The 25,460-nt window shown below is 48.5% G+C and overlaps 1 protein-coding gene and 1 long non-coding RNA gene across 3 annotated transcripts; one reads left to right on the forward strand and one right to left on the reverse strand.

The window, feature by feature from the left end:
- Positions 1–14,961: 14,961 nt before the first annotated feature.
- Positions 14,962–20,538, reverse strand: LOC139796933 (uncharacterized). Its single transcript, XR_011726210.1, has 2 exons — positions 18,832–20,538; positions 14,962–17,594 (listed from the first exon to the last, which is right to left on the reverse strand). It is a non-coding gene; the product is annotated as an uncharacterized lncRNA (long non-coding RNA).
- Positions 20,539–21,036: 498 nt separating this feature from the next.
- Positions 21,037–22,887, forward strand: ANKRD9 (ankyrin repeat domain 9). 2 transcript variants are annotated; one of them, XM_071745529.1, is made up of 2 exons: positions 21,037–21,219; positions 21,634–22,887. In XM_071745529.1, exon 2 carries the CDS (start codon positions 21,639–21,641, stop codon positions 22,572–22,574), a length of 936 nt encoding a protein of 311 aa, XP_071601630.1. In that variant the 5' UTR covers positions 21,037–21,219; positions 21,634–21,638; the 3' UTR covers positions 22,575–22,887. The 2 variants fall into 2 exon arrangements, with proteins under 2 accessions (XP_071601630.1, XP_071601631.1); XM_071745530.1 differs by having other exon boundaries at positions 21,159–21,307.
- Positions 22,888–25,460: the final 2,573 nt, after the last annotated feature.

The raw sequence follows: 25,460 nt of genomic DNA on the forward strand, positions 1-25,460 counted from the left end.
CAGCCTACACTGAATTCACCATTGTTAAGGCATCCAGAGCCCTCCAGCCCTTGAACACTCCTCCATCCTCCAAAACACACACAAGCCTCACTCGTCCCCCAGCCCAGCTCTTACACCCTCCAGGGAAGCCAGAACCAACCTTCATCTTCTGAGGCAAAGGAAGGATCCTGGGGGTACTGCTCAGCTCCCAGCAGAAAGCTTAACAAAGCTAAACAAAACAAACTTCCCTCCAGCCCAAGTCCCAGGACTGCCACACTGCTACTGAACATACCAGCAGAGAGTAATGCCCCAAGGCAGCACCTCCTCTCTAGGATTCCCAATACAGACTTCCCAGCTTCTAGGTACCCTCTATAGCTGGTGTGAATAGCTAACAGCATTCACCTGAAGGCCAATCTGTAGGAGCTGTAAGGCTTTGAGGGATTTTTTTTTTCCTGTCTAATTGAAAGGTTTAACCCACTCACCTGGTGAGAGTGGTTTCCAGGAGATTTCTGTGGGTATCTGGGCACTGATGGTATACAAGGGGTCAGAGGCAAGTGAGTTTCCCTGGCTCTGAGTCTGCTCCCACCTAGCACCCTGTAGAACCAGGCAGAAACCATACTGGTTGCACTCATATAAATTCTTGCACATGTTTTTTCAAGGGTTCTTTTTATTGGTCAGCTCCTTCCATACCGTGATTCCAGCACTTAAAGATAACACCACCCGCAAATTATCTGATATAAAAATCCTAAATGATCTTAAAAACAATGCATTTGAGAGTATCTTTTAATTTCTTCATTTTCCTAAGCCTTTCCGGGGCAAAATTCTAAAACAGAAGTTTAGAGCTGGAATAGCATTTAAAATAAAACATTTGGCTCTAATACTGGGAAGAAGGACCTGGGGGTCTTTGAATATCCTTCAGAAATCCAAAGGATTTGTTAATATTTGAAAGCAAAGCGCTATTCTAAGAACTAGCTGTAGTAAAACTATTAATGTCACTGTTTTTACACACAGGGTGAAAATCTACATTTACAATGTATTACATGTGATTTGAGACCCAACTGGAACTGAAAAAAAAAAATTCAGCCCTGAAGATCTGGCTTAATGAACATAAATAATTGAAAACAGTGTGATTGCTGATTCATTCAGTTTGTGATGAACCATGTTGCTGTTGTCACTTGATTTCCTTCTCTGTTCATGCTTTTCTATTTCAGAAGGGACAAAGAAGACAGGGTGCATGGAGGTGCCCTTGGAAGCTTTTAGTCATCAGCACTCAGATCTGTGACTGAAAGCTGCAGAAATACCACTGGCTTCCAGCAAGGGCTCAAAGTAAGACACAGCTGGCTCCTTGAGCTGCTGGTGAGTAGGCAACAGAGAGGTAAAATGATATTCATGTCACAGAAAAAAACCCAAGATCTGGTTTCACAGCACTTCACACAGGATGCCTCCATCCAGCCTGTCCTAGGAAGCAGGTTGGGAAGCCCTTGTTTGTTACCAAGGTTATCCTGCCCCAGCTGGAAGAAACCAAAGGGATTTCCCCAAGGGCAAAGGATTCCCAAAAAAGTTCCCCCAGTGGATGTGTACCTTAGGGAAAGGATGTCTCCTAGAAAAAGCCAAGCAGAGGCAGGCAAGGCTGGAAGTGGCCCCAGGCCTGCTGCCCTCCTTCAGGAGTGGCCTCCCTCCAGACCTGCTGCAGTGGCAGAGGAGGATGCTCATGGACTGCCCAACATGGGATCCCTCCTGACAAGCCTTTTCCAGATGATTTGAGACAACAAAATTAACAAAAACAGTTGAAGGCCCATTAAGTATGAGTCATGCATCCTGTGACAGCCTTTGCACAGGGGGACTGAACATTTGGGAACACCATCTTCCACTTGCTCCTGGTGGACCAACAGCCTCCAAACCAGTATCACCCAGTTCAGCAGGGAGCACACTCAGCCCTGCAGCTTGCACTGATTCTACAGTGGAGTTCCTTTGCCCCTAAAAGCAGAGCCCAGCCATGCAGTAATCTCACTGATAGCTTTCTTTCCTACAGCCTCTGTCCTGCTGGGGAAAACTGGTGCTAGGATAGGAAGCCTGACATTATCAGGGGCTTGCAGCTCAGGTTTGAGGTACACTCTCTCATTTCTGAGATGCTCTCTGAAACATTATCCAGGGTTTGTTAAGATGACCAGCTCTGAGCAGCCTGCAGAGCAAAAACTGTTCTAATGGAAAGTCCTCTGCTATTAAAGACAAGCTAGGAAAACAAATGGGATGAAATATAGTAATTCACATGAATATGGCACTCTGCTGTGTTATTCCATTTGGACAAATGAGAAAAATCTTGATTTCACTCTTGATTTAGCATTTTAAAGACTAACATGGGATTGCACTAAACAAATAGCCTGTTACCAAATTGGTTGACTTCAGGGGCTCAGTGAGAGGCTGGGACTCTATGGACACATTTTGCTCTTCACTGCAGTAGGCTTTTGGGTGACTACCCAGATGGCTACCAGGCTTTGCAGCAGGAAAGAATAATTTCACTCTCCTATTTCTACATGTTTGGGGCACAGCTGTTCTTCTCTCCCGTTCTGTGCTCAGGCACAGGGAACAGGACAAGGGCATTTTCACCATCCATGGGGAAGACCATCACCAGGCAGGATGCATGTTCTAACAGGCTAAGGGAGACAAGACCTTTGCTTTTCAGTTTCCTTCTGCTTTCTTTTTGTTGTTTCTCTTTCTCCAGGAAGTCCCCCCCCAGCAACAAGACAAAGTTAATACTCGCAGTGTATCACAGCAGACTGCAAATGCTGCAGCTCTTTGTCCTAAAGTAATTCTCATGTGAGTGACCAGAATGCAGACTCCCTAAATTGAGATTTGTTTTACTGTAGACCATATGTGGGACTTAAAATTATTAAGACTTTTAAAAGTGGCAATACAGTGCCCAGGAGTGCCATTTATTTCTGGAACCAAGTGTGATCCTTGCTCCAGGAGGTGCCTGACTTGCCCGGAGCAGGAGGGGATGGAGTCAAAGCTCTGATAAAGTTTCTTCCCATGCTGCTTCTCTCTTTGATCCCAGGACGAGCTGCATTTGTAACAGATGACAGCAGAGGGTGATATTTCAATCTGGCAGATCCACGCTTAGCTGGCAAGGAGGCAGGAGCTTGTCATAGGTGATTCCCATGTCTGCAGAGGATGGAGGGGCAGCATTGGGCACAGGAACATGGTATCACCAGCTGTAGAGGAATGGGGGCAGGTCTTGTGTCAGCTGGTCCAATTTGTCACCTGCAAATATCTTCTTGACAGACATCAGTCAGGTGGGGGAATGGGCTCTCCAGAGAGGTGGTGGAGTCACCATCCGTAGAGGTATTTAAAAACTCTGTAGATGAGGAACTTCAGGATGTGCCCCCGTGGGCATGGTGGATTTTTTGGGATAGGGATTAACAGATGGATGCAATGATCTTAGAGGTCTTTTCCAACCATGACAATTCTGTGGTTGCACTGTATTTGGTTTTACACAAAAATGTGCACATGCACCTATCAGTGGGGTCACTGATGTCTCTCCTATGCTGTCACTAGGTTGAACACTAATTTAGTCACCCAACAGCTTGAAGACACTACAAAGGGACACTTAGGGGCAGTGGAAATGCTCATTTCCAGTCTGGGGGTCCTTTCCAACATAGCCACATCCCCCAGACACAATGGCCCAAAATACCTTGGAGGCCAGAGACAGAATTACACCCCAAACACCCAAGAAATTGTCAGCAAACAGATCAAATCCAACATTTGCACTGACCATCTCAGCTGATCCAAGTACATTGCTACAAAATCTCAACCCAAAATGTACTAAATTTGGAGGAAGTTTAAATCCAGAAATAAAACACTAATACTGGAATAATCCAGTATTTGGTGTGTATTCATGGGTCAGAATTCATGTGTTTGCACCCCATTCATACATATTTGTGTGCACTACTTTAACAGAAGTTAAAATCTGAGTTAGACCACAAGAAAACAGGATTGCTTGTATTTTTTATTTACACCGTTCATAGGCAAAATCACATCTCAGGCTGGCATCACGATCTGCTTTTACTCAGATCTGTTTCCACAAGAAGCTTATTGGGGTACAAATCACCCCGTTTAGTGAAGCTGTAGAGAGCCAGCCCATGCCAGGGGCACATTCCAGGCCCGGCCTAAATGAGTGTAATTCACATTCAGAGCAGTTGAAGTTATGCCAGCCTGCTCCAGGACTGGCCCAACTCCTGCAGCTTTTCTTCTGAGCCTTTGTCCCTCCCTGTCAGTGTAAGGAGTGCACTAAACCAGGGTTTTCACATGGAAGTGAGGTGAGGATGGGTCTGGCTACACTGATCAATCACGAAGCTTTACCTTGGAGAGGACTGAAGTCAATCACTGACATATCAAGTCCCAGCTGCTAAGGCCTGTCACACATTAGGGGATACATATTTATGTTCTCAGAAATCAAAACATAGGGAGTTATTAATAGACAAATCTAAAAGCATCCTTGAGACTGTGTGAAGTCTCATCAACTGGCAACACTTTGCTGTACCCACTGCCAGGAATGTAATCAGGAAAGTTGTCATTGTGAACCTGCTGTCATCATCAATAGCACGAGTTCAGCTCCTCTTTAGGACCAGCTCAGTCTCCACCAAAGGGGCAGCAACATTTTAACCCCACTCCAAGGGCACTTGCAGAGGGAATGGGTGCCAGAGCCTGGGCACAACCGGATAGGGATGGATTTTCTGCTTACCAGTTCAGCTGTTCCCACTTTCCTAGGAAAGACAGGCTGCTTTGTCCTCTCTTTGCAGACAGACTGAGGAAAAGCCTGGACCCACGCTCTGGTTTAATGACAGAGGTGCACTTGGAAGCAGGAGACTGCTAGAGAAGGGTGGTCCTGTCCTGAAGGCAATGATGGAGGACGATCCAGAACTTAACCTTGTTCTTCTTACCTCAAAGCAGGACCTGGCCAGTGCTGGGGAATGGCTGGACCACTCTCAGCTTCATGCACAGACCTTGTCAGCATGTGATCTGGGAGGCTGGGAAGCAATTCTTACCACCTGCATCCAGCAGGGCCAGAGGTTCAGGCAGTACTTGGCCACACAGGCCAGGTGTTTAACACACTTTGTTGAGTTCACACATCACTGCTGAGCACAAGGAACAGAAACACAATGTGCTTGTCTTTTTGTTTCTATGTCCACTCCTCTCTTGCCCCCCAACATGAGTTTGCCTTGAAACTGCAGGCACAAAAGACTTTGTTTTCCAGCTTGGAGATAGATGCTGTGCAAGTAGAAGAGGCAGTGTTAGAGGGTACAGCCCTTTGCTAACAACCTCTCCCAGGTCTCTGCTGTTTCCTGGCAGAGGTGGAGGTGATGGCAGAGAGCAGTCTGGGGTACCCACTGCTGGGAGGTGAAGGGCTAGAGAGGAAGGTGCTGTAGCCAGCTGATTGCTGGTTTGAGTGCTCAGTTCCTATATATTGTATTTAAATAATGTAATGGGTAGATATTATATTTAAATAATATAATAAATATTATTTAAAGCCAAATACATGAAACAAATTAACAACTTCACCTTTTTTTTTCTTAGAAACTTAGAAATTTTATAGGCAAAACTTTTATGAATACATTAATATACAGATACTTCACATATGCTTTGTTATCCTTTAGTGTTGTCATCTGGCACCCCACTGTAAAGCCCATTTGTTTCTAGGAGGTTGTTTCAAATAGCTTAAAATTAGTTACAGATTTATAAGTGATCCCGTATTTATGTAGGGGGAGGAACTTTTTTTTTAATACGCATTTAATAAGACACTCAGAGTATGAACTGAATGGTTTGGGATTTTGTTCATTTTTACAGTGTTTCTGTCCATTTATTTTATGGACTCTGGGGAGTGGAGGCTAAAATTGAGATCTTATAAGAGGCTATAAAATACCAGAACCAAAATGTTTTTCATAGCAGTTTGAATAGACAGGTTAAAGACAAAAAACCCAAAACCCAAAACAAAACAACAACCTATTACATTTTTTATTCACAACTTAGCCAAAAGGTTTCAGCCAAAGGCAGAAATAAAAGCACACATGGAGCCACCAGGCTGAGCAGTACTTGCTCAGTCTGCTCTCAGCATAATTTTTTCTCAGTGCTGGACTCAGGCATGTACTTTTTTCTAAGAAACTTTTCCCCAGAGAGCCTTGCCAGGGCAGACCAGGGCTCAACTGATGTGAGAGCATCCACTGTAAGTGCAGCCTGAGGAGCAGAGGGCTGTCACTACCCTCCCCCTAGGGACTGTGGCATGCAAAGAAGAGGCTGTGACCTGCCATTAATTGCAGTGGCCCAAGCTGAAAGCTCCAAGACCCAAGTCATCAGGTGCATGGCACCACGGCTCTCTCTGTATGTTTAAAGCATTTTTCCTATTAATGTCTGTCAAAGCTGCAGGCACCTGGCAGATTTTCGGAAAAAATTTTTCAATTTTTCAGAAAATCAGATTTTCAGATCTTCAGCAAGCAACCAGAGAGTGACAGAGACCCACAGAGCAGGCATTCAGAGACCCACATCCCTGGGACAAACACTGCGGAGATCCCATGACCAGGGTGACCTGAGTACCCAAACACTCAAACTCTTCCTGTGTGGTTGCTCACACATCTCACATGCACCACTTCTGGCCCCTGGTTTTACAGCAAATGTCTTGAAAGGAGAAAAAACGGTGAATAATTCATTGTGTTCCCTCCCGGTTGTACTGCAGCCTCTCTGCTTGTTTGCAGGCAGGGCTATCTGTACCACCATGAGCCATTCCCCCAGTGCTGCTGGAAACAAAGGCTCCCTTTTTGTGGATGTTTATCCAAAGCCCACAGAGAGGGATGTGGGAAGAGGTGAGGAAGTAGCAGTGGTCAGAGATCCAACCCAGAAAGGTCTCCTCAGGGAGTGGATGTGCCTCAGGCAAGGAGAGCTTGGGACTCACAGCCTCATCCCAGGTTTATCCTCCAGCTCCCTTCCCCTCACCACTAAGTCTTCTCCCAACTTATAGTGACCCATCCTCCTGTGTCAGAAAGACTACTTCTCAACCTTTTAGTGAAACTGAAGCTGTGGAAATTGAAGAATTATGAAAATTAAAGAATCACGCAAATTAGTGACCACAGCAGAGAGGGAAGAGAGAGGGAAGAAGGTTCCAGGAACATTTTGGGGGCAAAGGAAAGGGCTGGGTACTGCAAGATGTAGTGGAGACAGGGACAGACTCGCAGCAGGAGCTGAGGCTGTGATGAAAAATTGAGCAGAAATGTGCTGCCAATTTGAAATGTCATACTGCCCAGGTGAATACCAGGACTGGACTCTGCGTCTGGAGTTCGGTGGCACACAGCAGCCCTGGGAGATGTGGCAGGAGGGGCACTAACTCCAGGGAATGTTTTTTTGGGAAATACTGCAAGTGGGGAGGAACACACATCTATTAGTCAGTGACACCCTACTATATTTCATTGCCATCACTTGCAACGATTCTGATATGTCTTTAGATGTAAATAAAAAGAGACTCTCTTATCAGCTGGCTGCCCCCATTAGCCTGCAGCATGGATGGAGACAGGGTGAGAATTGCAGTGAAAAGCTGTTTCCTCTGACATCCAAGAAATTTCCTGTGGGAGTGAGCCAGGTGCAGCCACGATGCCATGAGGAGCATCATGGGCTCCCTCTCCAGGCAGGGGTAAGAGGAGGTGGGCACACAGCCTCACAGCATTCCCCCCAGCCTGAGCCCATCCCCCTGTGAAAGACCCCGGGGAGCAGCCCATTTCCAGGCCCCCGCCACCCAATGCTGCTCTTTGTGAGCTGCACAGATGCAGCATTTGGGGAAGGGGGAAGAATATTGGTTGAATGCTGACAGACCTTATGCAAATTCACTAAAGAGCATCTCAGACCGTACATGGACACTTAATCGAGTGGGAGAGACAGCAGTGAACGCAACATTTAATTATGGGAAACAAAACCAAAGTCTTTTACCCTGCATTTGGCATCCTCCCAACACAGAGTTAATTGTTAGGAGGGTATATTAGAAGGCAATGAAGGAGAAGATTGAAAACCCTGATTATGCCAAGGTCCTGAAAAGAGTGAGTTTATTGAATTTCACATGAGAAAACACAGGCTGTGCCATGCTGAGGGCTGTGCCAGCAGCCAGCTAAGAGCTCAGGGGGGTCTCTATGTGCATGTTAGAGGGAGACAAAGTGCCCCAACCACTTTATAAGCCCCTGCCAACTGCTGGCCAACCTCCACTGCATCTCTAAAATGGGGCAGGTCAATGTACTGGGGTAGATGCCCTGGAAGCATGGGCAGACCTTGATGTAGGTGATGCACTGGGCCAGCACATTCTTCAGGAGCTGTTTGCCTTTGAAAAGGGATCTAACCAGGTAAAGCTGGAAAGATCTCAGCTGTGAGCCCTGTGTGGTAAATTCTGCTGCATTTCCCTAGATTTGGCAAGAGACTGTAGCAACAGCAAGCCCCAGCTGCTTCAGAAAGTGCTGGCACAGATGCCCACGAGAGAACAAGAGCAGCAGGGCTGGATCAGGGTAAGGTCCATTGCAATCAGGTGTGCCCAGGGGCACAAGACCAGAGAATCAGTGAAAATGCTTCCCTAAAAAACTACCATAGTTTGATTCTTAGGTGTGTCCTTGGCTGTGGGGTAGCCTTAGAATCCCTCATCATGTTTCTCCAATAATTTTCTCAGTTGTCCCTTGAACTACATAAACTTTGAGTCATATTCTTGTTTGTGTCAGGTCATGGGTGAGGGGAAAAAAAATGGATCCGGAGCTGATCTGTGAATTTAGTTCTTGTATCACAATCCTTGGCCTAACACATCTCCCAGGAAAACTCTCCCAGATGGGTGACACAAAGACGAAAAGTGCCAATAATTGCCAGCTCCTTCATGTCATTAGCAACCTCCTCTGCGTTTGCTGAAGTCAGTAGAATTGACTCCGGATTTCAGCAGAACCAGCTGCACTTTTTTGCCTTTTTTTAAAATTATTATTTATTTAATTTTAGCCGTGAAGATCCACACCGATGAGTGAAGCTCTCCTCACGTTATACCTGCAGTATCTCTATCTGTACTGCAGGGGGTAACCTTTGGCTGCTGACACACTCGGCAGCAGCACCGCGAGTTGGAGCAAGCAGCACCGAACCAGTCAGCTTGGGCCGAGAGGAAACCCCGGCGGTGGAAGCCCCGGTGATTTGTGCCCTGCTCCCAGTTTAATTACAGCGAGCTGCTGGTTTCCCTAACTTTAAATAGCTTAGGAAAAAAAGCCCCCCAAATAAATATGCTTTTTAAAAATAAAAAAAAGAAAGGTTCTGCTATTTGGGGTAAGGTAAATCACCGTTTTGCTTCTCTAGAACTGCATGACTTTGGCACCTGATCGAGGTCACTGGCAATACCCAAACTGAATACCCGAACCTGCCTCATGCACACACAGCCAGGCTGTCACTGCAGAGGGGGAAGTCCAGCAGAAAATGTAATTTTCTAGCTCCTAACAAAGTACAGTAAACTGAAGGGAACATGGAAGGCTCATGTAAGAGAGCAATACACTCTTCACACCAGCAGTGAAGGACATGTCCTAGTTCAAAGGGCACTTGGCTCAGACTGAACCTTGAAGAGAACCTCAGCAGCTTCAGTAGGATTTAAACTCAATGCTGGTCCAGGTCCCAAGCTGCTGCTCCAGGTGTCTGTCAAGGCCAGGCATCCCTCAGGGCCAGCCCCAGGACACTGCATGCACCTCAGGGACAGGGAGCTAAGTCAGGACAGTGGGACACTGATGGACATCCCAGGGTGAAATTCTGCTGAGCTGGGAAAATTAAATATTGATGGCTGCTCCATCCCCAGCAGCCAAATGCACTTTGGTTTTGGCTTCCATTCCCCATCCCAGCTGTGTCAGCCCAGCTGGCAGTGGCCCATCCTGCTGCCCGTGCCAGCGCTGGGCCAGCCGGGCAGAGCGGGGCCAATGGCCACCAGACCTGCCAAGAGGTGAGACCAGGAGCTCTGGCACAGCCCCATGGCTTTCCATTCTGCCTGCCTCTTGCTGGCAGCCTCTGCCCCTTGTGACACAGCATTTAGGTAAATAATTAAGTTAGGCTCTTTTTCTTTAACAAGTCCAGAAAAAAAATCTCAACTAAAATATCTAATATGGTATCCAAAAATTTGGTTTAAACACTCCCTACTGTTCTCATAATACTTGGCATTCTCTGAGATTTTTTATTTTTTTTTATGAAACAATTTGCCCTTTAAGCTCCACAAGCATTTTCTTCCAAGGAGCCCATTGAGGAAGGGGCTGGCTGATCATTTGTAAGACTGCTGTTTCCCAGGGCTGTTTCCAGTGCTGCTTGGTAATTCTCTAGGAACCCTGGTGATAATTCACCCTCCAGCTCTGCACGTCCTCGGTCACATCAGATTTTCAAGGAACATGTCAGTGTGGAACCATGTGCCAGGCACCCGATGCCCTGCCTGGGTTGGCAGGAGGAATGTGAGAGCCCACACCTATGGGCAGGTCACACAAGTGGAAACGAAGGTTAGAAAGTGCCAAAGCCAGACAGCAGTTTAACACAGGTGAGTAGATTCCTCCTTTTGCAAGGACTGATCTGAAGGTTTGTCATTAGTCTCCGAGAAACCCCAGGAGACTTCTGGATGTATGGAAGAAGGAAGGGTCTCAAGACCACGTGGGCTCATCAGTGAAAAAGCAGTGAGAGAGACCCAGTGAGAGAGACTCACTGAAAACTACAGAGGAGAAATAAATTTTAAAAGGAATAAAAAGTCTATTTAAAAAATAAATATATATATATATATCAGAACAAAGCCACCTCATCTACAATACTTCTAAAATGGAATTCACACTGAAGATTGAAAGACCTGCCTGTGTAAGCAGCACATTTTCCTGTCTCCCATACAAGAAGCAGAGGGTGGTTTTTGACCAGTGGCTGAGCTGTTGCACAATATAACTCACTGATGAATGAGCTACCATAAAAGCAAAGGAGCTTTGGCCTCTTGGTGGCTCAGCTTCTCCAGTGCCTCTAAAATATTTGTTTGTAAGTGGGAAATGACTAACAGGCCTTTGCAAAAATGAAGGCAACTGAGGCTCCATCTCTGGGAAGTTACCCACAGGATCAGGCAGACAGATCCAGGGAAGCCCCATGAGACCAGGGCTTGGCAGGGAGCAGAGCTGAGTGGATGTAGCTCCATAATCATCACTGCAGGTGACCCAAAGACTTCAGCTCCTGGCATCAGGTTCAACCCACTGCAGCCTCAAGAGCGGGTCCAAACATCACATCCTGCTTGTCTGAACTGGCCTCACCTCTCCCCACACCAACATCCTTACATTCCTGCCAAAAAAAAATCCAGCCTTCAGAGACCTAGTCTTTGAGAGCACAAACCCAGTTCCTTCTTGCCCAGATGAGAAACCTGGAAGCAGCAGCACCAAGAGTCTTGCCCTGGCCTTCCCATCTCCCCAGGCTGTCACCTCTGAAACCTAATGATGCTGCTGAAAAAGCAGTCATCCTTGGCTTGCTTCCTGGGATCACTGCAGTGGGCTACCAGCTGCAGTGGGCTTGTGCCACCATCCCACAGTCCTTCCACGAAGGCCCAGGTCCTCAGAGAGAGCATGCAGCTTATCCCACAGGATAAGCATGGAAACCAGGAAGCTCACCTCTGATGTTGGAGCAAACTGCACTTCACAGAGCATAACCTTGTTGGACTCACCAAGAACAGCCCAGACAATGGGAACAACAGACCAGAAGGCATGCCAGCAGCAACTTAAGAAAAGCTGGTTTTATTCCATACAGGCAAGCAAAGACCTTGAATTCTTATCAGGCACTGATCACCAGGACAACGGAGAAAGGTGCTTGAACCCTGGACAAAATGTTTTTCTTTCTGCTTCACAGAACACAGGAATTGCAAGAGCGGCCTGTCTCCAGGAGGACTTGTCCCTCAGAGACAGCAACAAGATTTCCAGGGTACATTGATAGGAAATTTATGTTTCCTGTGGTCTGAACCCTGTCACAAGCATAAGCTCAGGATCTCAAATCCTGACACAATTTTTTATAAAAAAACATCCCAGTCCAACCCAGACCAAGGGCATTACCTCTCCTGAACACCAGGCATTACTCCAAGACCTACACTCCCTTCATCACACTGCATTAATACATTAGCCCAGACACACTTTGCTCAGCAGCTCAGGATGAAACACCTGCCTGCAAACTGGGGCACAGGCACCTCTTGCCCTGTCCTCCGTGGTTTGGGGACAGAAGGGAGGGATAAAGCAGAGATATAGAGGGAAGCTTTAGTATTGTCTGTCTCCCAAAACACTTCTTAGCATCAGCTTTTATAGTTTTACCAGTGCTTTATAGCACTGGAAAAATTCATTAGTTATACAGTTCCAGCCCCTGGAGCTGTATGTAACTCACCATGCACAGACTTCCTTCCTGCTTATGTTATTAGTCTTCCAACTGGGTTTAGTAAAAATTCCCATTTTATTGAAGTGAAATCCCCACCTGCATTATTGGTCTTTTCATGAGATGCTATACCCAGCTCCTGGTGAGCTGCCAAATTGCAGCACTCCCCGAGAGCCCACCAAACAACCCCCATCCGCAATGGACCACCAGGGAGCATAAGCTCCTTGGCCCCAGCAGCACTGGGCTCTGGGACAGCATCTGAAGTAGCACAAGACTCTGCTCAGGCTCACTTTTCACCCTGCTGCAATAAGAAACCCACACGTGCACCAAACACGTTGTTCATGGTGGTGGTGGCTGCTGCTTCAGCCTCCCCATGGGCAGATACACTGCTGAGATGGAATGTGATGATGAGACTGGTGAGCCCACCCTGGTCTCAACATCTGAGCAGGACTACAGGAGAGGTCCAGGGAGCAAAGCTGAGGGGGAGGAGCCCACCAGGATCCCCATACTCACCCCACACAGCTCAGGTAGGGTCAGGGAGCAAGCCCACCTCTCTGATATGCTTAGCAGCTGGGCTTGGCTGTTTCTCAGCCTCACTATTTATACCAGTTTCACTATACCTCTCTTGTTTTTGTCAGGCATCTCATCTCCCCATTACCTTAGATCATCTTTTTAGCACTTTCTTATTTTCTTTTTCTGGGCTGGAGATATCACACACCTTGGAAACATCAGCCCTCCCATTTCACTAAATTGCATTTGCAGGAGAAGAGGGAAATCCTGGCAAGGGGAGCTGCACCAATCCCCTGGTTGCTTACTAAGCTGTGAAAAGGACATGCTAATGGACCAACCTGATCAGGCAGTTGCAATCATTTCCAAATTATTCCAATGCTTCCAAATGGAGAATTGCATAAAGCAATTTTCTAGTGCTGAATCCTGCAGGTAAAAGGCGTTGCCACCCTGATTTTAGGTATTTTTATATGCCCAAATTTATCTTACTGCTTCTATATAGGGGGTAGCTACTGATAAAGGAAAAGAAAAAGCAGACTGAAAAACCCTACTGTGAACTTGCTAAGGTCTAACCTTCTGATTATACTTGGATTTGAAAATTTCATTAGGAAATAATTACAGAGAAACCGGAAATATTATGGGGGCCTCCTCACCAGACCCAGGAGGTTTTCTTGGCAGCAGAGCAGCTTCCAGCAGTGCTAGGAGATTTCTGACTATTTTTTTTACAAAACAAAAGGGAAAGACAGACTCTAAACATGACTTTGCTGCAAAAAAAGGGGCTTGACTGATAACCCAATCTTTTGCGGGGGGGGGAACCAAGGTTTCCTACTGGGATGTATGTGACAGATGAACATCTGCCTAGTGAGGCTGCAGCTGAGTTGGAGTTAACTGCTGTAATGCAGCCTCTCCCCACTGAAGAAAGCTCATGACAGAGCTGCCCTCTTTCCTCATCCCTGTTTGTTTTTTTCAACAGATCTAGTGGCAGCCAAGAGCAGGGAGAACAATCAAATGGGAATAAAAATAGGTCCTCAAAGACATGCTAAGCCAATTTTTTTTTTTTTTTTTTAATATTTCTGCTTGGCCATCTATCTATCATATTTTACGATTTAAATAGCAGAGGGAACTATACAGCAAAACCAGAGCAAATACCACTCTTGGGTAAGCATTGTACTGTTTTTACCTGCTTCTGAATAAAAGAGAGGTGGCTGCTTTGCTTTTTCTTAGATAGGAAGAATTTGCCCAGCGATGAGCTACGAGGTCAGAACAGTTTCACTCTGAACAGCATGTGCCACCTAAATTAAATATTCTGCTAATCACAGGTGAATTCGAATTGCTCAGACCTGATGGTTGAGTAGATAATTTCTGAGTCACAGAGCCCTGCTCACATCCCAGCTATAAACACCTCGGGGAAAAAAAGGATGGTTATAGTAACGATCCCTGCAGCAACCCCGGTACCTCCCCAGAGATGTCACTGCAGTGGAAAGATGTCTCTGCCTTGCTCTGAAGAGGCTCCATCCCCCAGACCTCATCTACAGGCAGGCATCTACACAGCTCTGACACGAAACAGCCTGCCCCAGAAACCAGGAGCCTGGGAAGTTGTAGTTCACACTTCATAGCTACATCCTTTGGCTTCATGCAGAGCCACCTCAGCATCCCCAGCAGTGTCCCCCGGCTTTAGGGTGCAGCTGCAACAGCTGTCCTGAGGCCTTACAAGCTGAAGAACCACAAGTTCCATCCAAGCCAATCATAGCACATTATAAATGCAGGATCCTATTTGTTTTGGAACTAGCAAATAGTGAGTGGCAGGTCCTGGTTCTTCAGATAGCTCCCAGGGAGCTGGTAAGGCCAGGCTCACATCATCTGGCTTGGGGAGTGCTGGGGTTAAAATGACACCAGGGAGCAAGGAGGTGCCCTGCATTCTTACCAAAAACTGGGATGTACAAGCCTGGGCACAGAGCATCAGTGGAGTCAGGCTCTGCTGTAGCAAAGACTTTCTCCTACTTCTCTGCAGGAAGAGAGAGTTTCCATCCTACACCTTCCTTGAGCCTTTTAACCCAGGAAACTTTAATAATCACAGATACATTTTCATAGATGGTTTTGTAATGATTTTAGGCATGTTCATGATAAACAATGCAAAAAGCAAGTACCTTGATGGTTTATTATCTACTCTCAGGGAATTAGATGGAAACAAATCCACACAAAATTGAATGAGACACCTGCTCAGTGCAATTCCCAATGGGGAAAGCATCTCTTTCCCTAATTTAAAACACCACATAATTTTCCTAACCTTTGGATATTATTGATTTTTTTTTCAGCTGTGGAGACAGAAATGCCAAGTGTGATGTCAGCAGGCAGCAGGACATGGCACAGGGCTTTCCAAAAGCAGAGCACTGAATGCCAACTGAAGCACCAGCTGGATATTTCATGATAACAGAGACAAGATATGCTGTGCACGTTTGGGACAAGGGAGGCAAAGGTTTGACCCCTCAAGCCCTTTGGGTTTGCTCTGCCAAGGCCAGGTTGCTATGTTGCCATATCATTATGATAAGGGTAATCCTATTAGGCAAACACATCAAACAAATAGTCATTCCTGATTGCAGACCTTGTCTAGGCAAATCTAACCTCAGGTTAAAAATGTGCTGAGAGAGCAGTCCTGTGGCACAGCACTCTAAGGGCTTAGGAAGAGAGATACATGAGGTCTTCTGTGGCCCAGGACCCCAGAGCAGGCATTTCCTGAGGCTCAGGAAATGCATCTAAAAATTGCAACAGAATAAGTTCCGTCTCTTTCCCCTTCACTTCTTGTGTAGAAGAGGACAGATGACTCTTATGTCAGGCTGTTTTGCTTCTATATTTATGTCCTGCCTTAGGCTCACAATGTTCAGCTCAGATGCAATCCAGTCTGGTCGTATTAATACATCTGGGATAATATTTTTAACAACCAACATCAAGCTGAAGGCTAAAACCATCCGCAGAGGCCAGAAGGTCACTGAGTCCTCTCATCAGCTTGTTCACAAAATAAAAAGGCTCCCCAAAAGATACCTATTCCCTTTTCATCTTTTTAAGGGACAAGTGCTCTTTCCAGCTTCCCCCGTAACATATTGGGTCTAATTTAATTTCTGCTGCAGCTCTGAGAGTTTTCCTGGGCTTCTGAAACAATGAACCCGGCTCATTTATTACAGGTGCCAAAATCAGGGCTTAATGAGGAGTGACCTGTGAAATTAGGTAAAATAAGGAGGACACTGACAATAGCCTGTGGCCATCCCTGAGGGCTTGTGAGACAGCTGAAGGGCTGTATCACCTTGCTGCCCACCTCACTTCTACCGGTACACTTTTCTCTGTCAAGGAACCAGGAAAAAAAAAAAAGTTTCAAGACTTTAAAAATGGGATTATCCCACCAGTGGACACTGACAGCCTCAATAGATCTGTGACACCAGTTGAGCCATTTTTTCAGCCTCCCATCAGCCAAGACTGACATTTGACAGTGGTCAACCCCCATGCTAAGACCAGAGCCAGTGGAGAGATTTCCTTTCCAAAATGAAGTGTTTCGAAGCTTCATTTGGGATGCAGAGTTTTGGAAGGGTGTCATATTCACTCAGCAGCAGCCAGGAAACAAGGGTAACAAGAGAAGGCTTGTTTGCTTCGCTGTTTCCAAAGCAGATTTTCTTTCATGCTATATGTCAGGATGGAGCTGACCCTGTAGCTCAGCAGAGAAAACAAACCAGTCAGGGTTATGGGCACCTCAGGATTGATGTGAAATGATGATTCATACCAACTTAGGCAAGGAGAGAGTGAGTGGAATACAAAAGAAGGCTGAGGAGTAAGACAAGGTGGGTGGTGAGCATGACACTGTGGGGGAGGGTGGTAAGAGCAGGGTTCGAGGCTTTGGCTCCTCCCTTGGACAGAGTGAAGTTGTCTGATGGTTTCAGCAAGGGAGCCAGGAGCAACGCCCCAACCCACATCACCACTGACACTTGGTGGCATCCTCAGCAGTTTCGTTTCTCAAATGAAAATATTTTCTAGCTTCCCAGGAAAACTTCTTTTCTAAAAAGTGACTGGAGATTCTGAAATGAAAGGATGGGGTGATTTGTGACAGCCACTTGCCAATATTCCCCCCTGAAAAACGGAGATGGGCAAAACAGGCACACAAGAGTCAGGTATACTGGTTACAGACAGAGACGGGTGCAGGAGGGGAGGTGCTTCCCTCTCAACATCTGATGGGCAACAGACGTCCATGGCCTGGTGCTCTCACCACCATGCAGGCAAGAGATGTGCTCTCCTCTTTCTTCGGGAGGCAAAGGACAGTCCCCCAGCAGCTTTCCTCGGCTGCCCTTCCCTCCCTGGTCTTGCAGGCAGCCCGGGGCCCTGCTGGGTGCTCCGGAGATGACAAATCAGGGATAGATGACAGATCCGGGAAGCTCCTCAAGTGGGGAACCAGCAGCAGCAGAGGAAACGAAACAGAAAGTTTTCTGGCGAAAATGTTTATCTAAGGCTTCCACGAGGTGTCAGCATCAGTTTCTATTCATCACAGCTAAACAGAGGTGCCCGGGGAAGCCGCCAGCCTCTCACCGAAGGAGAACAAGTGCTGTATGGTGACCGTCCTCAGGACCCCAAGGACCAGACCGATATACGTGTGTATTATCCCTGAACAAAAGAGCTCACCAGCTAAAAGAGAAGAGTTGATGCGCTGTTACTGCACCCCTTCTGCAGATGGGATCCTGGGGGCAGAGCGAGATTCAACTGGAGATCAATGATGTTACCAGCAGTGGGAAGGGGGGCATAGCATGTGTATCCCAGCCCCACATCTCTACTGCAACCCCCTCACTCATTGCTTCTCTCTGAAGATGTTTATTTTTAGCTAAATGGAATGTAGGTGTTTCTGTCTGACTTGTTGACAAAGACCCCAGAGCCAAAGGCTTAAAGGAAAGCTCTGCTGGTCCAGGCCACCATGGGTCTGGGGCTGTTGTCCAAACTCCACTGACCTTTGGTCCTGAGCCTGCTTTTGAGAGAGGACACTGGTAGATGTTCAGGGTCATACCCATGCACAAAATCCTTTCAAGGACTGAAGTAAACCCCATATCTTTCAGCCCATTTAAAAACTGAGGAATGTACTCCTTGCCCACTTTCATATCATGCTCAAAACCAGCATGAAACATTAATTGTGTTCAGTGAGCTCACTTTTGCTGCCCATTTTCATACTGCCATTAATTACACCCACAATCATGACCATTAAGTCAGTGTGATCCTGCCTTCAATTTAATGAAAACCTCAGGAAACAGATCATGTCTGCTACAAGAAATGGCAGAGCTTTCCCCTTCATCCCATTATGTGGCTGGGTTCCAGCAGCATGAAGTGGGTTTCCATTGGCTGGAGAAAGCTCTGAGAAGACATGTCACATTACTTGGATGTGCTTGCACTAATAGAGTAATCATCATCATGTGCCAAGGAACCTGTGATAAGCCCTCTCATAGTCAGATCAGTAATCAGATCAGTTCCTTAATTCAAAGTGATTAAAACCAGTCAGGACTGCAAGCAAACAAAGCATGCCTGTGGGTCTGCACATAAAATATATATTGCAAAATTCAAACCTTTCTGGGCTACCATGTTGCATCAGTAGTGCTGGACATGCTGTAAACAATTTGGGGGGCAAATGTAATGCTTTTCCCCCAAAACAGGCTGCCTTTCCTACAGGTGGTTCCTGCTTCAAATATATGTGACAAACACAATTTGCAAATTAGAGCCAGCCTCCAGAGTACCCCCCTGCAGCAAGGCCATGAGGACACAGCATGTTCTCCCCTATCAAAAGTGCCAGTCAAAAGCACTCTGTAGAGAGCTTGGATTGAGAAAAACAGTCCCTCTTCCATGCCAAAGACATTAATTTCATATGCAGAAGCTCCTTTGGCTTTGCAACTATTCTAATCCCCTACCCTGGGGTTCCAGCACCCCTTGGCTTACTCAGGTATGTGTGGAAGGTGAGTAGAAAGCACAGGGAAGCCTGGCTCACCACCATGCTGGACATTCAAATCAAAAGCCATGTCCTGTTGACAGCAGAGAAAGGATTGGGAACTCACAGTGGGGCAGAGCTGTCCCCTGGAGCGGGTGGCACAGAATGGCAGTGGGTACAGGTGCCACCAAGGATGGGTGGTGAGGCACAGGGGGGTGAGGCGGTGCCGGACACAATGGAAAGGTTATTAGTTATCATTAAATTAGTTATTTTTAAACCATTTCTTTTGATACTGCCCTTTGGTACAAATTATCCTGTGCTTGCAGTAATAGGATGCCACTGACAGGCAAGTACCCTGGCGACAGCAGGGAGTGGCAGAAGCGGCTGCCTTTAATGAGTTTTAATCTGGAATTGGACACGAGCAATGAAAGAGGATTTTCCCTGCCACAGCTGACATCCAAGATGCCAGGAGCTGCACTGGATCCACAGGGATCCTTGGGTGATGAATCGCACTGACAAACACTGGATTTAATTCTCTCTGGCAAAGCAGCTCAGCGCACATTGTCCTGATTTCTCTTCCCTCAGATTCAGTCACCAGGGGTTTCTCAGCCTGGCAGTGGAGTGGAGAATCCTGCCCAGCTCGCCCACCTGCCTGCATCCCCTCACATGGACCCCCAGGTTTTGGTGTGAGTACTGTGTGGCAGGGAAGAAGTGCCTCACAGAGCAAACCTAGCACAGTTTAAGCATTGTTTCCCTGGATGAATGGCAATTCAGAGGAGGCACAACAAAGGGATTGGTTGTTCCTTGCCAACTTCATTCTCACTGGGGCCAAGGGGAGGGTTGACAGCGTGCCCTGGGCTCCCTCCCTGCTACCCTGAGCAGTCTCACACAGGGGTCTGCAGGGCAGTGAGGCATTTCCAGCAGGTGCCTGGCAATCCCCCTATGTGCATCCATACACGTGGTGCTGGGATGCAGGGAAGGCATTGCCTGTTCCAGCAGCAGTCAGCAGAAGCTGTGCTCCCACGCTAGCAAGGGGAAGGCTGAGGAACTTCAGGAAGAGAGAAGCCAGAGCTTTCAGCCATGAACCTGACAACGACTGGCATTGCCTGCCTGCAGAGAGTCTGATCACACCCTCCTGATTGAGAGGGCAATGGCTGCAAGAGAGGGAGACCCTGGGGGACAAACATGTGGTGCAAAAGAGGGAAACACAAGGGAGGAGGGCATAAGGATGGAGCAGATCCCAGGATTTGCTCAGCAAGGAGGCCTTTTGAGAGAGCAGATCCCAGTAAGGACAGGGATGCTTTACCAGCACGTGGCTGTTACCCACACACATATATTTTAGAGCCAAAGGACTGCAAGTGCCTGAGGGAGAGAGTCCCTGGTGCAGGGCTGACAGCAGTGCCAGGCTCACCCCATGCCATGAATAGCTCCATGGTCTTCTGTAGCCAACACCTGATGGGTGACTGTCAGTGAGAAGGGCTATGGGCAAATGTCACCATCCAGGTGACAGGCGAGAGCCACGAGTTTTGCAGCAGGCACGTGTGCACACACGCGGGAGCCGCAGTCAGCACAGCTGAAGGGCAGTGCCAGCCTCCAGCCAGGGCCACCCCTGAGCCGAGCACTGCTGTGGGTCAGGCTGGGCCCTAGCAGGGCAGGGAGGGGATGTGACACCACCTGCCTGGGACCCCGTGTGCCTGGGACCCCGTGTGTCTGCAGCACCTGACCCTGTGTGTCCTGGAGTCTATACCCCCAGGATCACGTATCTCCTGGGTCCCCTGCCCCTAGGGTCCCATGTGCCCCTGACTCCACGTGCTCTCTCTCCATTCCCCCAAGACTCTAAATCCCCTGGTTCCCATACTCCAGGACACCATGCCCCTCAAGACCCCGTGCGCCCTGGACCTCCTGAGCCCCATCCCCTCGGGACTCTCTCTCCCCAGGACCCCATGATCCCTTGATCCCATGTCCCTGGGGACCCCAAACTTCTCAGGACCCCTTGTCCCTAGGACCTCATACCCCTGGGATTCCCTTACCCCCGACGCCCCACGTACCCTTGACCCCACGCCCCCAGGACCCCCACTTACCCCCCCCTCGGCAGTCCCCGCCCTGCCGGGACTCCGAGCCGGCAGCCAAGTTTCTTGGAACTTTGCCTCCGGTGACGCAAGCGGTGGCGCAGGGCCCCGTCCTCTCGGCCCAGCCAATGGGAGCCCGAGGGGTCCGGGGCGGCAGCCAATCAGCGGTGGCTGGACAGTTCCCGGGTCCTGACCGACCTTCACCGCCCGGGGCGGGGGGTGGGGATAAAAGGGCCCCGCGGCGCCGCGCAGCGCTCCCGTCCCGCGCCCCCAGCCCCTCGCTGCGGATCCGGCGGCAACGGGCAGCGGCACCGCGGGGAGGGACGAGAGGTGAGCGGACGGCGAGGGAGGCCGGGCGGGAGCTCGGCAACGCGGGGGGAGGGAGGGAGGTCCTGTGCACCGGGAGCAGCGAGTTGAGGTGCGGTGCAGCGGGGGGTGTGTGTGGTGTGTGTTCCCGGGAGTCCTGTGCACTGAGTGGAGGCCGTTCCCGTGCACCGGGGACGTAGGCGTCTTACGCACTGGAGGCAGGCGGCTCCCGTGCACCGAGTTTCCGTGCACCGGGGATATGGGCGTCCCGTGCACCGGAGTGTCTCTGTCCCCTGCACCGGGGACGGGGGTTGTCCGGTGCAAAGGGGCCTCCCGGCTCCGGACGGCGGGGAGGGGCAGGCAGGCCGGCGGGGAGGCGGGCGCAGCCCGGGGAGGGAGTCCCGGCCGCACTGGCTGACAGCCCTTGTGCTCCCGCAGGTCCGATGCGGCCTCTGCTCGCCGGGGTGGGAGACAGCCCCCGGTGGATCCCGACCGCCACCATGCCCTGGAGCGTCCGATGGGTCAGCGGCCACGGGGCCGAGTACCAGAAGCAGTGTAAGAAATCCTCCTTCGCCTTCTACCAGGCGGTGAGGGACCTGCTGCCTGTCTGGTTCCTGGAGGACATGAGGACCATGGAGGTCTTCCACTGGGAGGATGGGGGCAAGGTGAGCGCGTACTCACCCTCGGAGGCCTTGCTCTACGCGCTGGTGCACGATCACCAGCCCTACGCCCGGCACCTGCTGACTAAATTTCCCCAGAGCGCCCTGGCTGCCCCCAGCCAAAGCTTCAGCTGCTGCCAGTCCTCGGCCCCGCACCTCGCCATGGCCGTCCGCTACAACCGCGTCCGCATCCTCTTCCGAATCCTCAAGGCCGTCCAGGCCTTCCCGCCGAGCGACAGAACCGGCCACCTGGACCGCCGGGGCTGCAGCCGGGTGGAGGGCGGCAAGACAGCCCTGCACGTGGCCTGTGAACTGGTGCGACCCGAGTGCTTGCTCCTGCTCCTCGGGCACGGTGCCTCGCCCTGCCTGCGGGACAGTGCCGGGAACACCCCCCTCGACACCTTGCTGCAGCAGATTTCCCAGGTGCCCGCAGCCAACATGCGTGCCAAGCTCCTCTGCCTCGACTGCCTCTTCTTCTTCGTGCCTCAGGACCTCCAGTTCACAATGAAACAGCAGCTGCTGGACAACCGGCAGCAGTGGCAGGACCTTCTGGGGGAGAACAGGTTCCAGTGCCTGGTTGGCTTAGCTCCCCCATCCCTGTTTGTCAGAGCCATGCGGGTCTTGATCAGGACCATTTCACCTGAGCATTTCCCAGAGGCTCTGGATGATCTGCCTCTGCCTCATTTTCTAAAGCCTTTGGACTTGAAACTGGAGAGCTAGAGGGGTGGCTTGGGAGCCTCTTGCTCACCTAACAGAAATAGACTGTTGTACTAAACATGTATACGAAGCTGCGAATGTGGTGGCCAAGTATCTGTTTTAATTAGAACTGTATTTTTTAAAAGAATTGTATCAGGCACTTTACAATATATTTTATTTAAAGATCCTTGTGGTGAGGTGAGGTCCGCACTGCATTTTATAAAAACATTCTATGGCATGTACAAATGAGGGTATGTGGGAGAATATATTTGTAAATACATCTAAATAAACCAGTAGCAGATGTGATCAAAATACAAACTGAACTGAAAACCCTGAAGTGACATGTGCCTTGGACAAGTGTGCATGGGGTGGGGGAGTATCTCTTCGTTAGGATTTCCCTGTTACATAAGCCTCATGCTCCTGGAACAAGATGACTCCTTTTTTACAGCTCTCCTAATGCAGCTTGGCAGAGATGTAGGTTGTTTTTTTTTTTTTTTTTTTTTTAAAGGCACAGAGGAAAACTTCCTCATCTTGTACACAAGATTAAAGAGAACCCAGACACTATTAAAAGTTCCCTAAACAAGGCTGGTAGGGATGTGCAGTTGAACAAAATATATTTTAAATTATGCATAAATAAGAGGTGGTTTCCTTGCACAGTTCTCTCTGTTCCTCTTGGAGAGCTGAGGTGCTTGTTGTCAGGGAGAGCAGAGCAGGAGTATGCACAGTGCCCTGGTAGGTGTGGTTGCTGCAGGGTGAGATGTGAGGAGGGTAGCAGGAGGGTCAGCCTCCTCCTGCCTACCCACAGCTGTGCACAGGGGGATTGCTGTAGGCATGGCAATGGCCCAAGACTGGGGCACAGGTTTTTTTCAGCCCCTCCTCTGCCAGTTTCCCCAGCAGGATGTAATGGCTTAGGTTCAGCTGAGAGCTGTGCCAGTCTTGGTGTCCACTGGATACCAGAGGAGCAGCTTGGATATCCTGCCTTTCCCCAACTACCCCTTATGAGATGCTCTATGGGGCACAGAACATCTTTACAGCTGCCCTTAGGGGTAACATCCTCCCTCCCTCACTTCTGTTTAGAACACTGAAGTCCTGAGCACAGGTACAGCTTCAGTTCTTTGCTTTGCAACCTTTACTCTGCAGCATTCTGAGCAGTCACACTGCTTATGTCCCCATAAAACTGGCACTGCCCCTGCTTGCTCTACAGGGAGCGAGCTGTGCCAGCTCCACCAGCATTGCAATGAGAGAAATCTCCTAGGCCACAGTGCTGCAGCTTTGCCTCTGTTGTTGGAACTTGTCAGTGAAATTGAAGGGTTTTGTTTCAGTGCTTAAATTTGTAGCCAGGGAGTTCTTTGCCACGTAAACTGTTTCAGCTCTGTTGTTCCCTTTGGGGTCGTCAGGGAACTGATATGCTCAGAGACAAGAGGCGATGTTCGAGGCACAAATTTCTTTATTTGTGAATTAATTTTGGTTAGGGGAAAAAAAACCCACACAGAATGAGGCAGTGTAAGCTGTTCATGCTTCAGCAGAACAGAATGGTATTTCATCTAAAATAATCTCCATACTGCATGCATGATAAAGATAAGCCATACCTCTGAAATTTGAGATGCAACAGAAAGAAGATTGCTATTCTTAGACTGATGGCACTGAAAATGTTTCCTAGAAGAGCGAATGTTCCTTTCCCAAGAAACCAACCTGATACGTGCTGAAACCAATTACCATGGGAAATTTAGGTCCCTTGCTAGAAAGCATGGAATAACACTGTTATTTTCAGCTACCTTGTTGATAATAAAAATACAGAAATCCAAAGAACTAATTAATTTCTTAACCACTTTATAAAAAAATATTAAACTCTATGTTACCAAATTGGTTTTTTTTTCAGTTAATTTCCTCCATTGCTTCTATAATAATGGTGTGGAACCATCTTCCAAAGCAGATGAGAAGAAAAGTGCACACACAAAAGTGTCTTGAGTTGAGGGGAAAGACAGCCAGGGCTGGGAGGAAAGTTTTATTAGCCTTGCTGACAAAGACACCATGAGATTCAGCAGTGGGGATTGGTCAGTTGAACTGAGCACTAGATGATGCCCCAGCTCCCAAGCTAGAACATCATGACAGGCTGGGCAGGACATCTTACACCTTAAAATAATCCCTTTTGCAAGACAAGAATTCATGGCCACAGCTGCCCCTGTGATTCCCCACAACCCTCCCACCAGCTCTCAGGTAATTCACTTCAGCAGACAGGAAGGGTCCCCACAATATGCTGTGATGGGTACAAAGTCGGTGAACTGCTGTGCCCCTCCTGTTTTAGGACAGAAGTCAAGACTGTTGCCAAGCCCATGCTGGGATCACTCTGCTGAAAATCACTCACAGACCTTGCCATGTGTGGCTTGTTGATGTCTCTGGGATGCTTAACCTGGAGAAGCTGAGAGAAACTGTGAGCAAACTACACCCATGACTACACAGATCACTCACCCACCTGGGTCCAGGCTTGTTTTTCAAACAGACTCACAGTTTGGAAAAAGGCTGGAGCTTCTGGGCTTTGGAAACAGAAGCCCTTTGTTTATAGACCAAGCAATAGAGGCATCAGCTTCCCTCTGACTTGCCAGCATGCCTTGTCCTCTGCCTCCTTTGGAGCACAGTGGAGTGCAGGCTCCACAGCCCATTCAGTTCTCTGTCTCTTGGCAAAGGCTGCCAGAAAAACACCAATTAGTGCCAGCTGCAACACCAGTGCCAAGCTTAACAACACAAACATGGACAGTCATGATGTCTCTGCAGAAGGGGATTGTCAATGCTGGAGTCATGGAGCTGGACACAAAGGTGTGGGAAAGATTTAACAAGTCCAAACACCATGAGAGCACAGGAATAAGAATATATACTTAAAAACTTCTGTCTTACCTGCACAGGTTAATCTAG

The sequence above is a fragment of the Heliangelus exortis genome, chromosome 5, assembly GCF_036169615.1.
Source record: "Heliangelus exortis chromosome 5, bHelExo1.hap1, whole genome shotgun sequence".
Lineage (NCBI taxonomy): Eukaryota > Metazoa > Chordata > Aves > Apodiformes > Trochilidae > Heliangelus > Heliangelus exortis.

Excerpts from the sequence above, each read along its gene's own strand:
- ANKRD9 (XM_071745529.1), top strand. The coding sequence starts at position 21,639 with ATGCGGCCTCTGCTCGCCGGGGTGGGAGACAGCCCCCGGTGGATCCCG.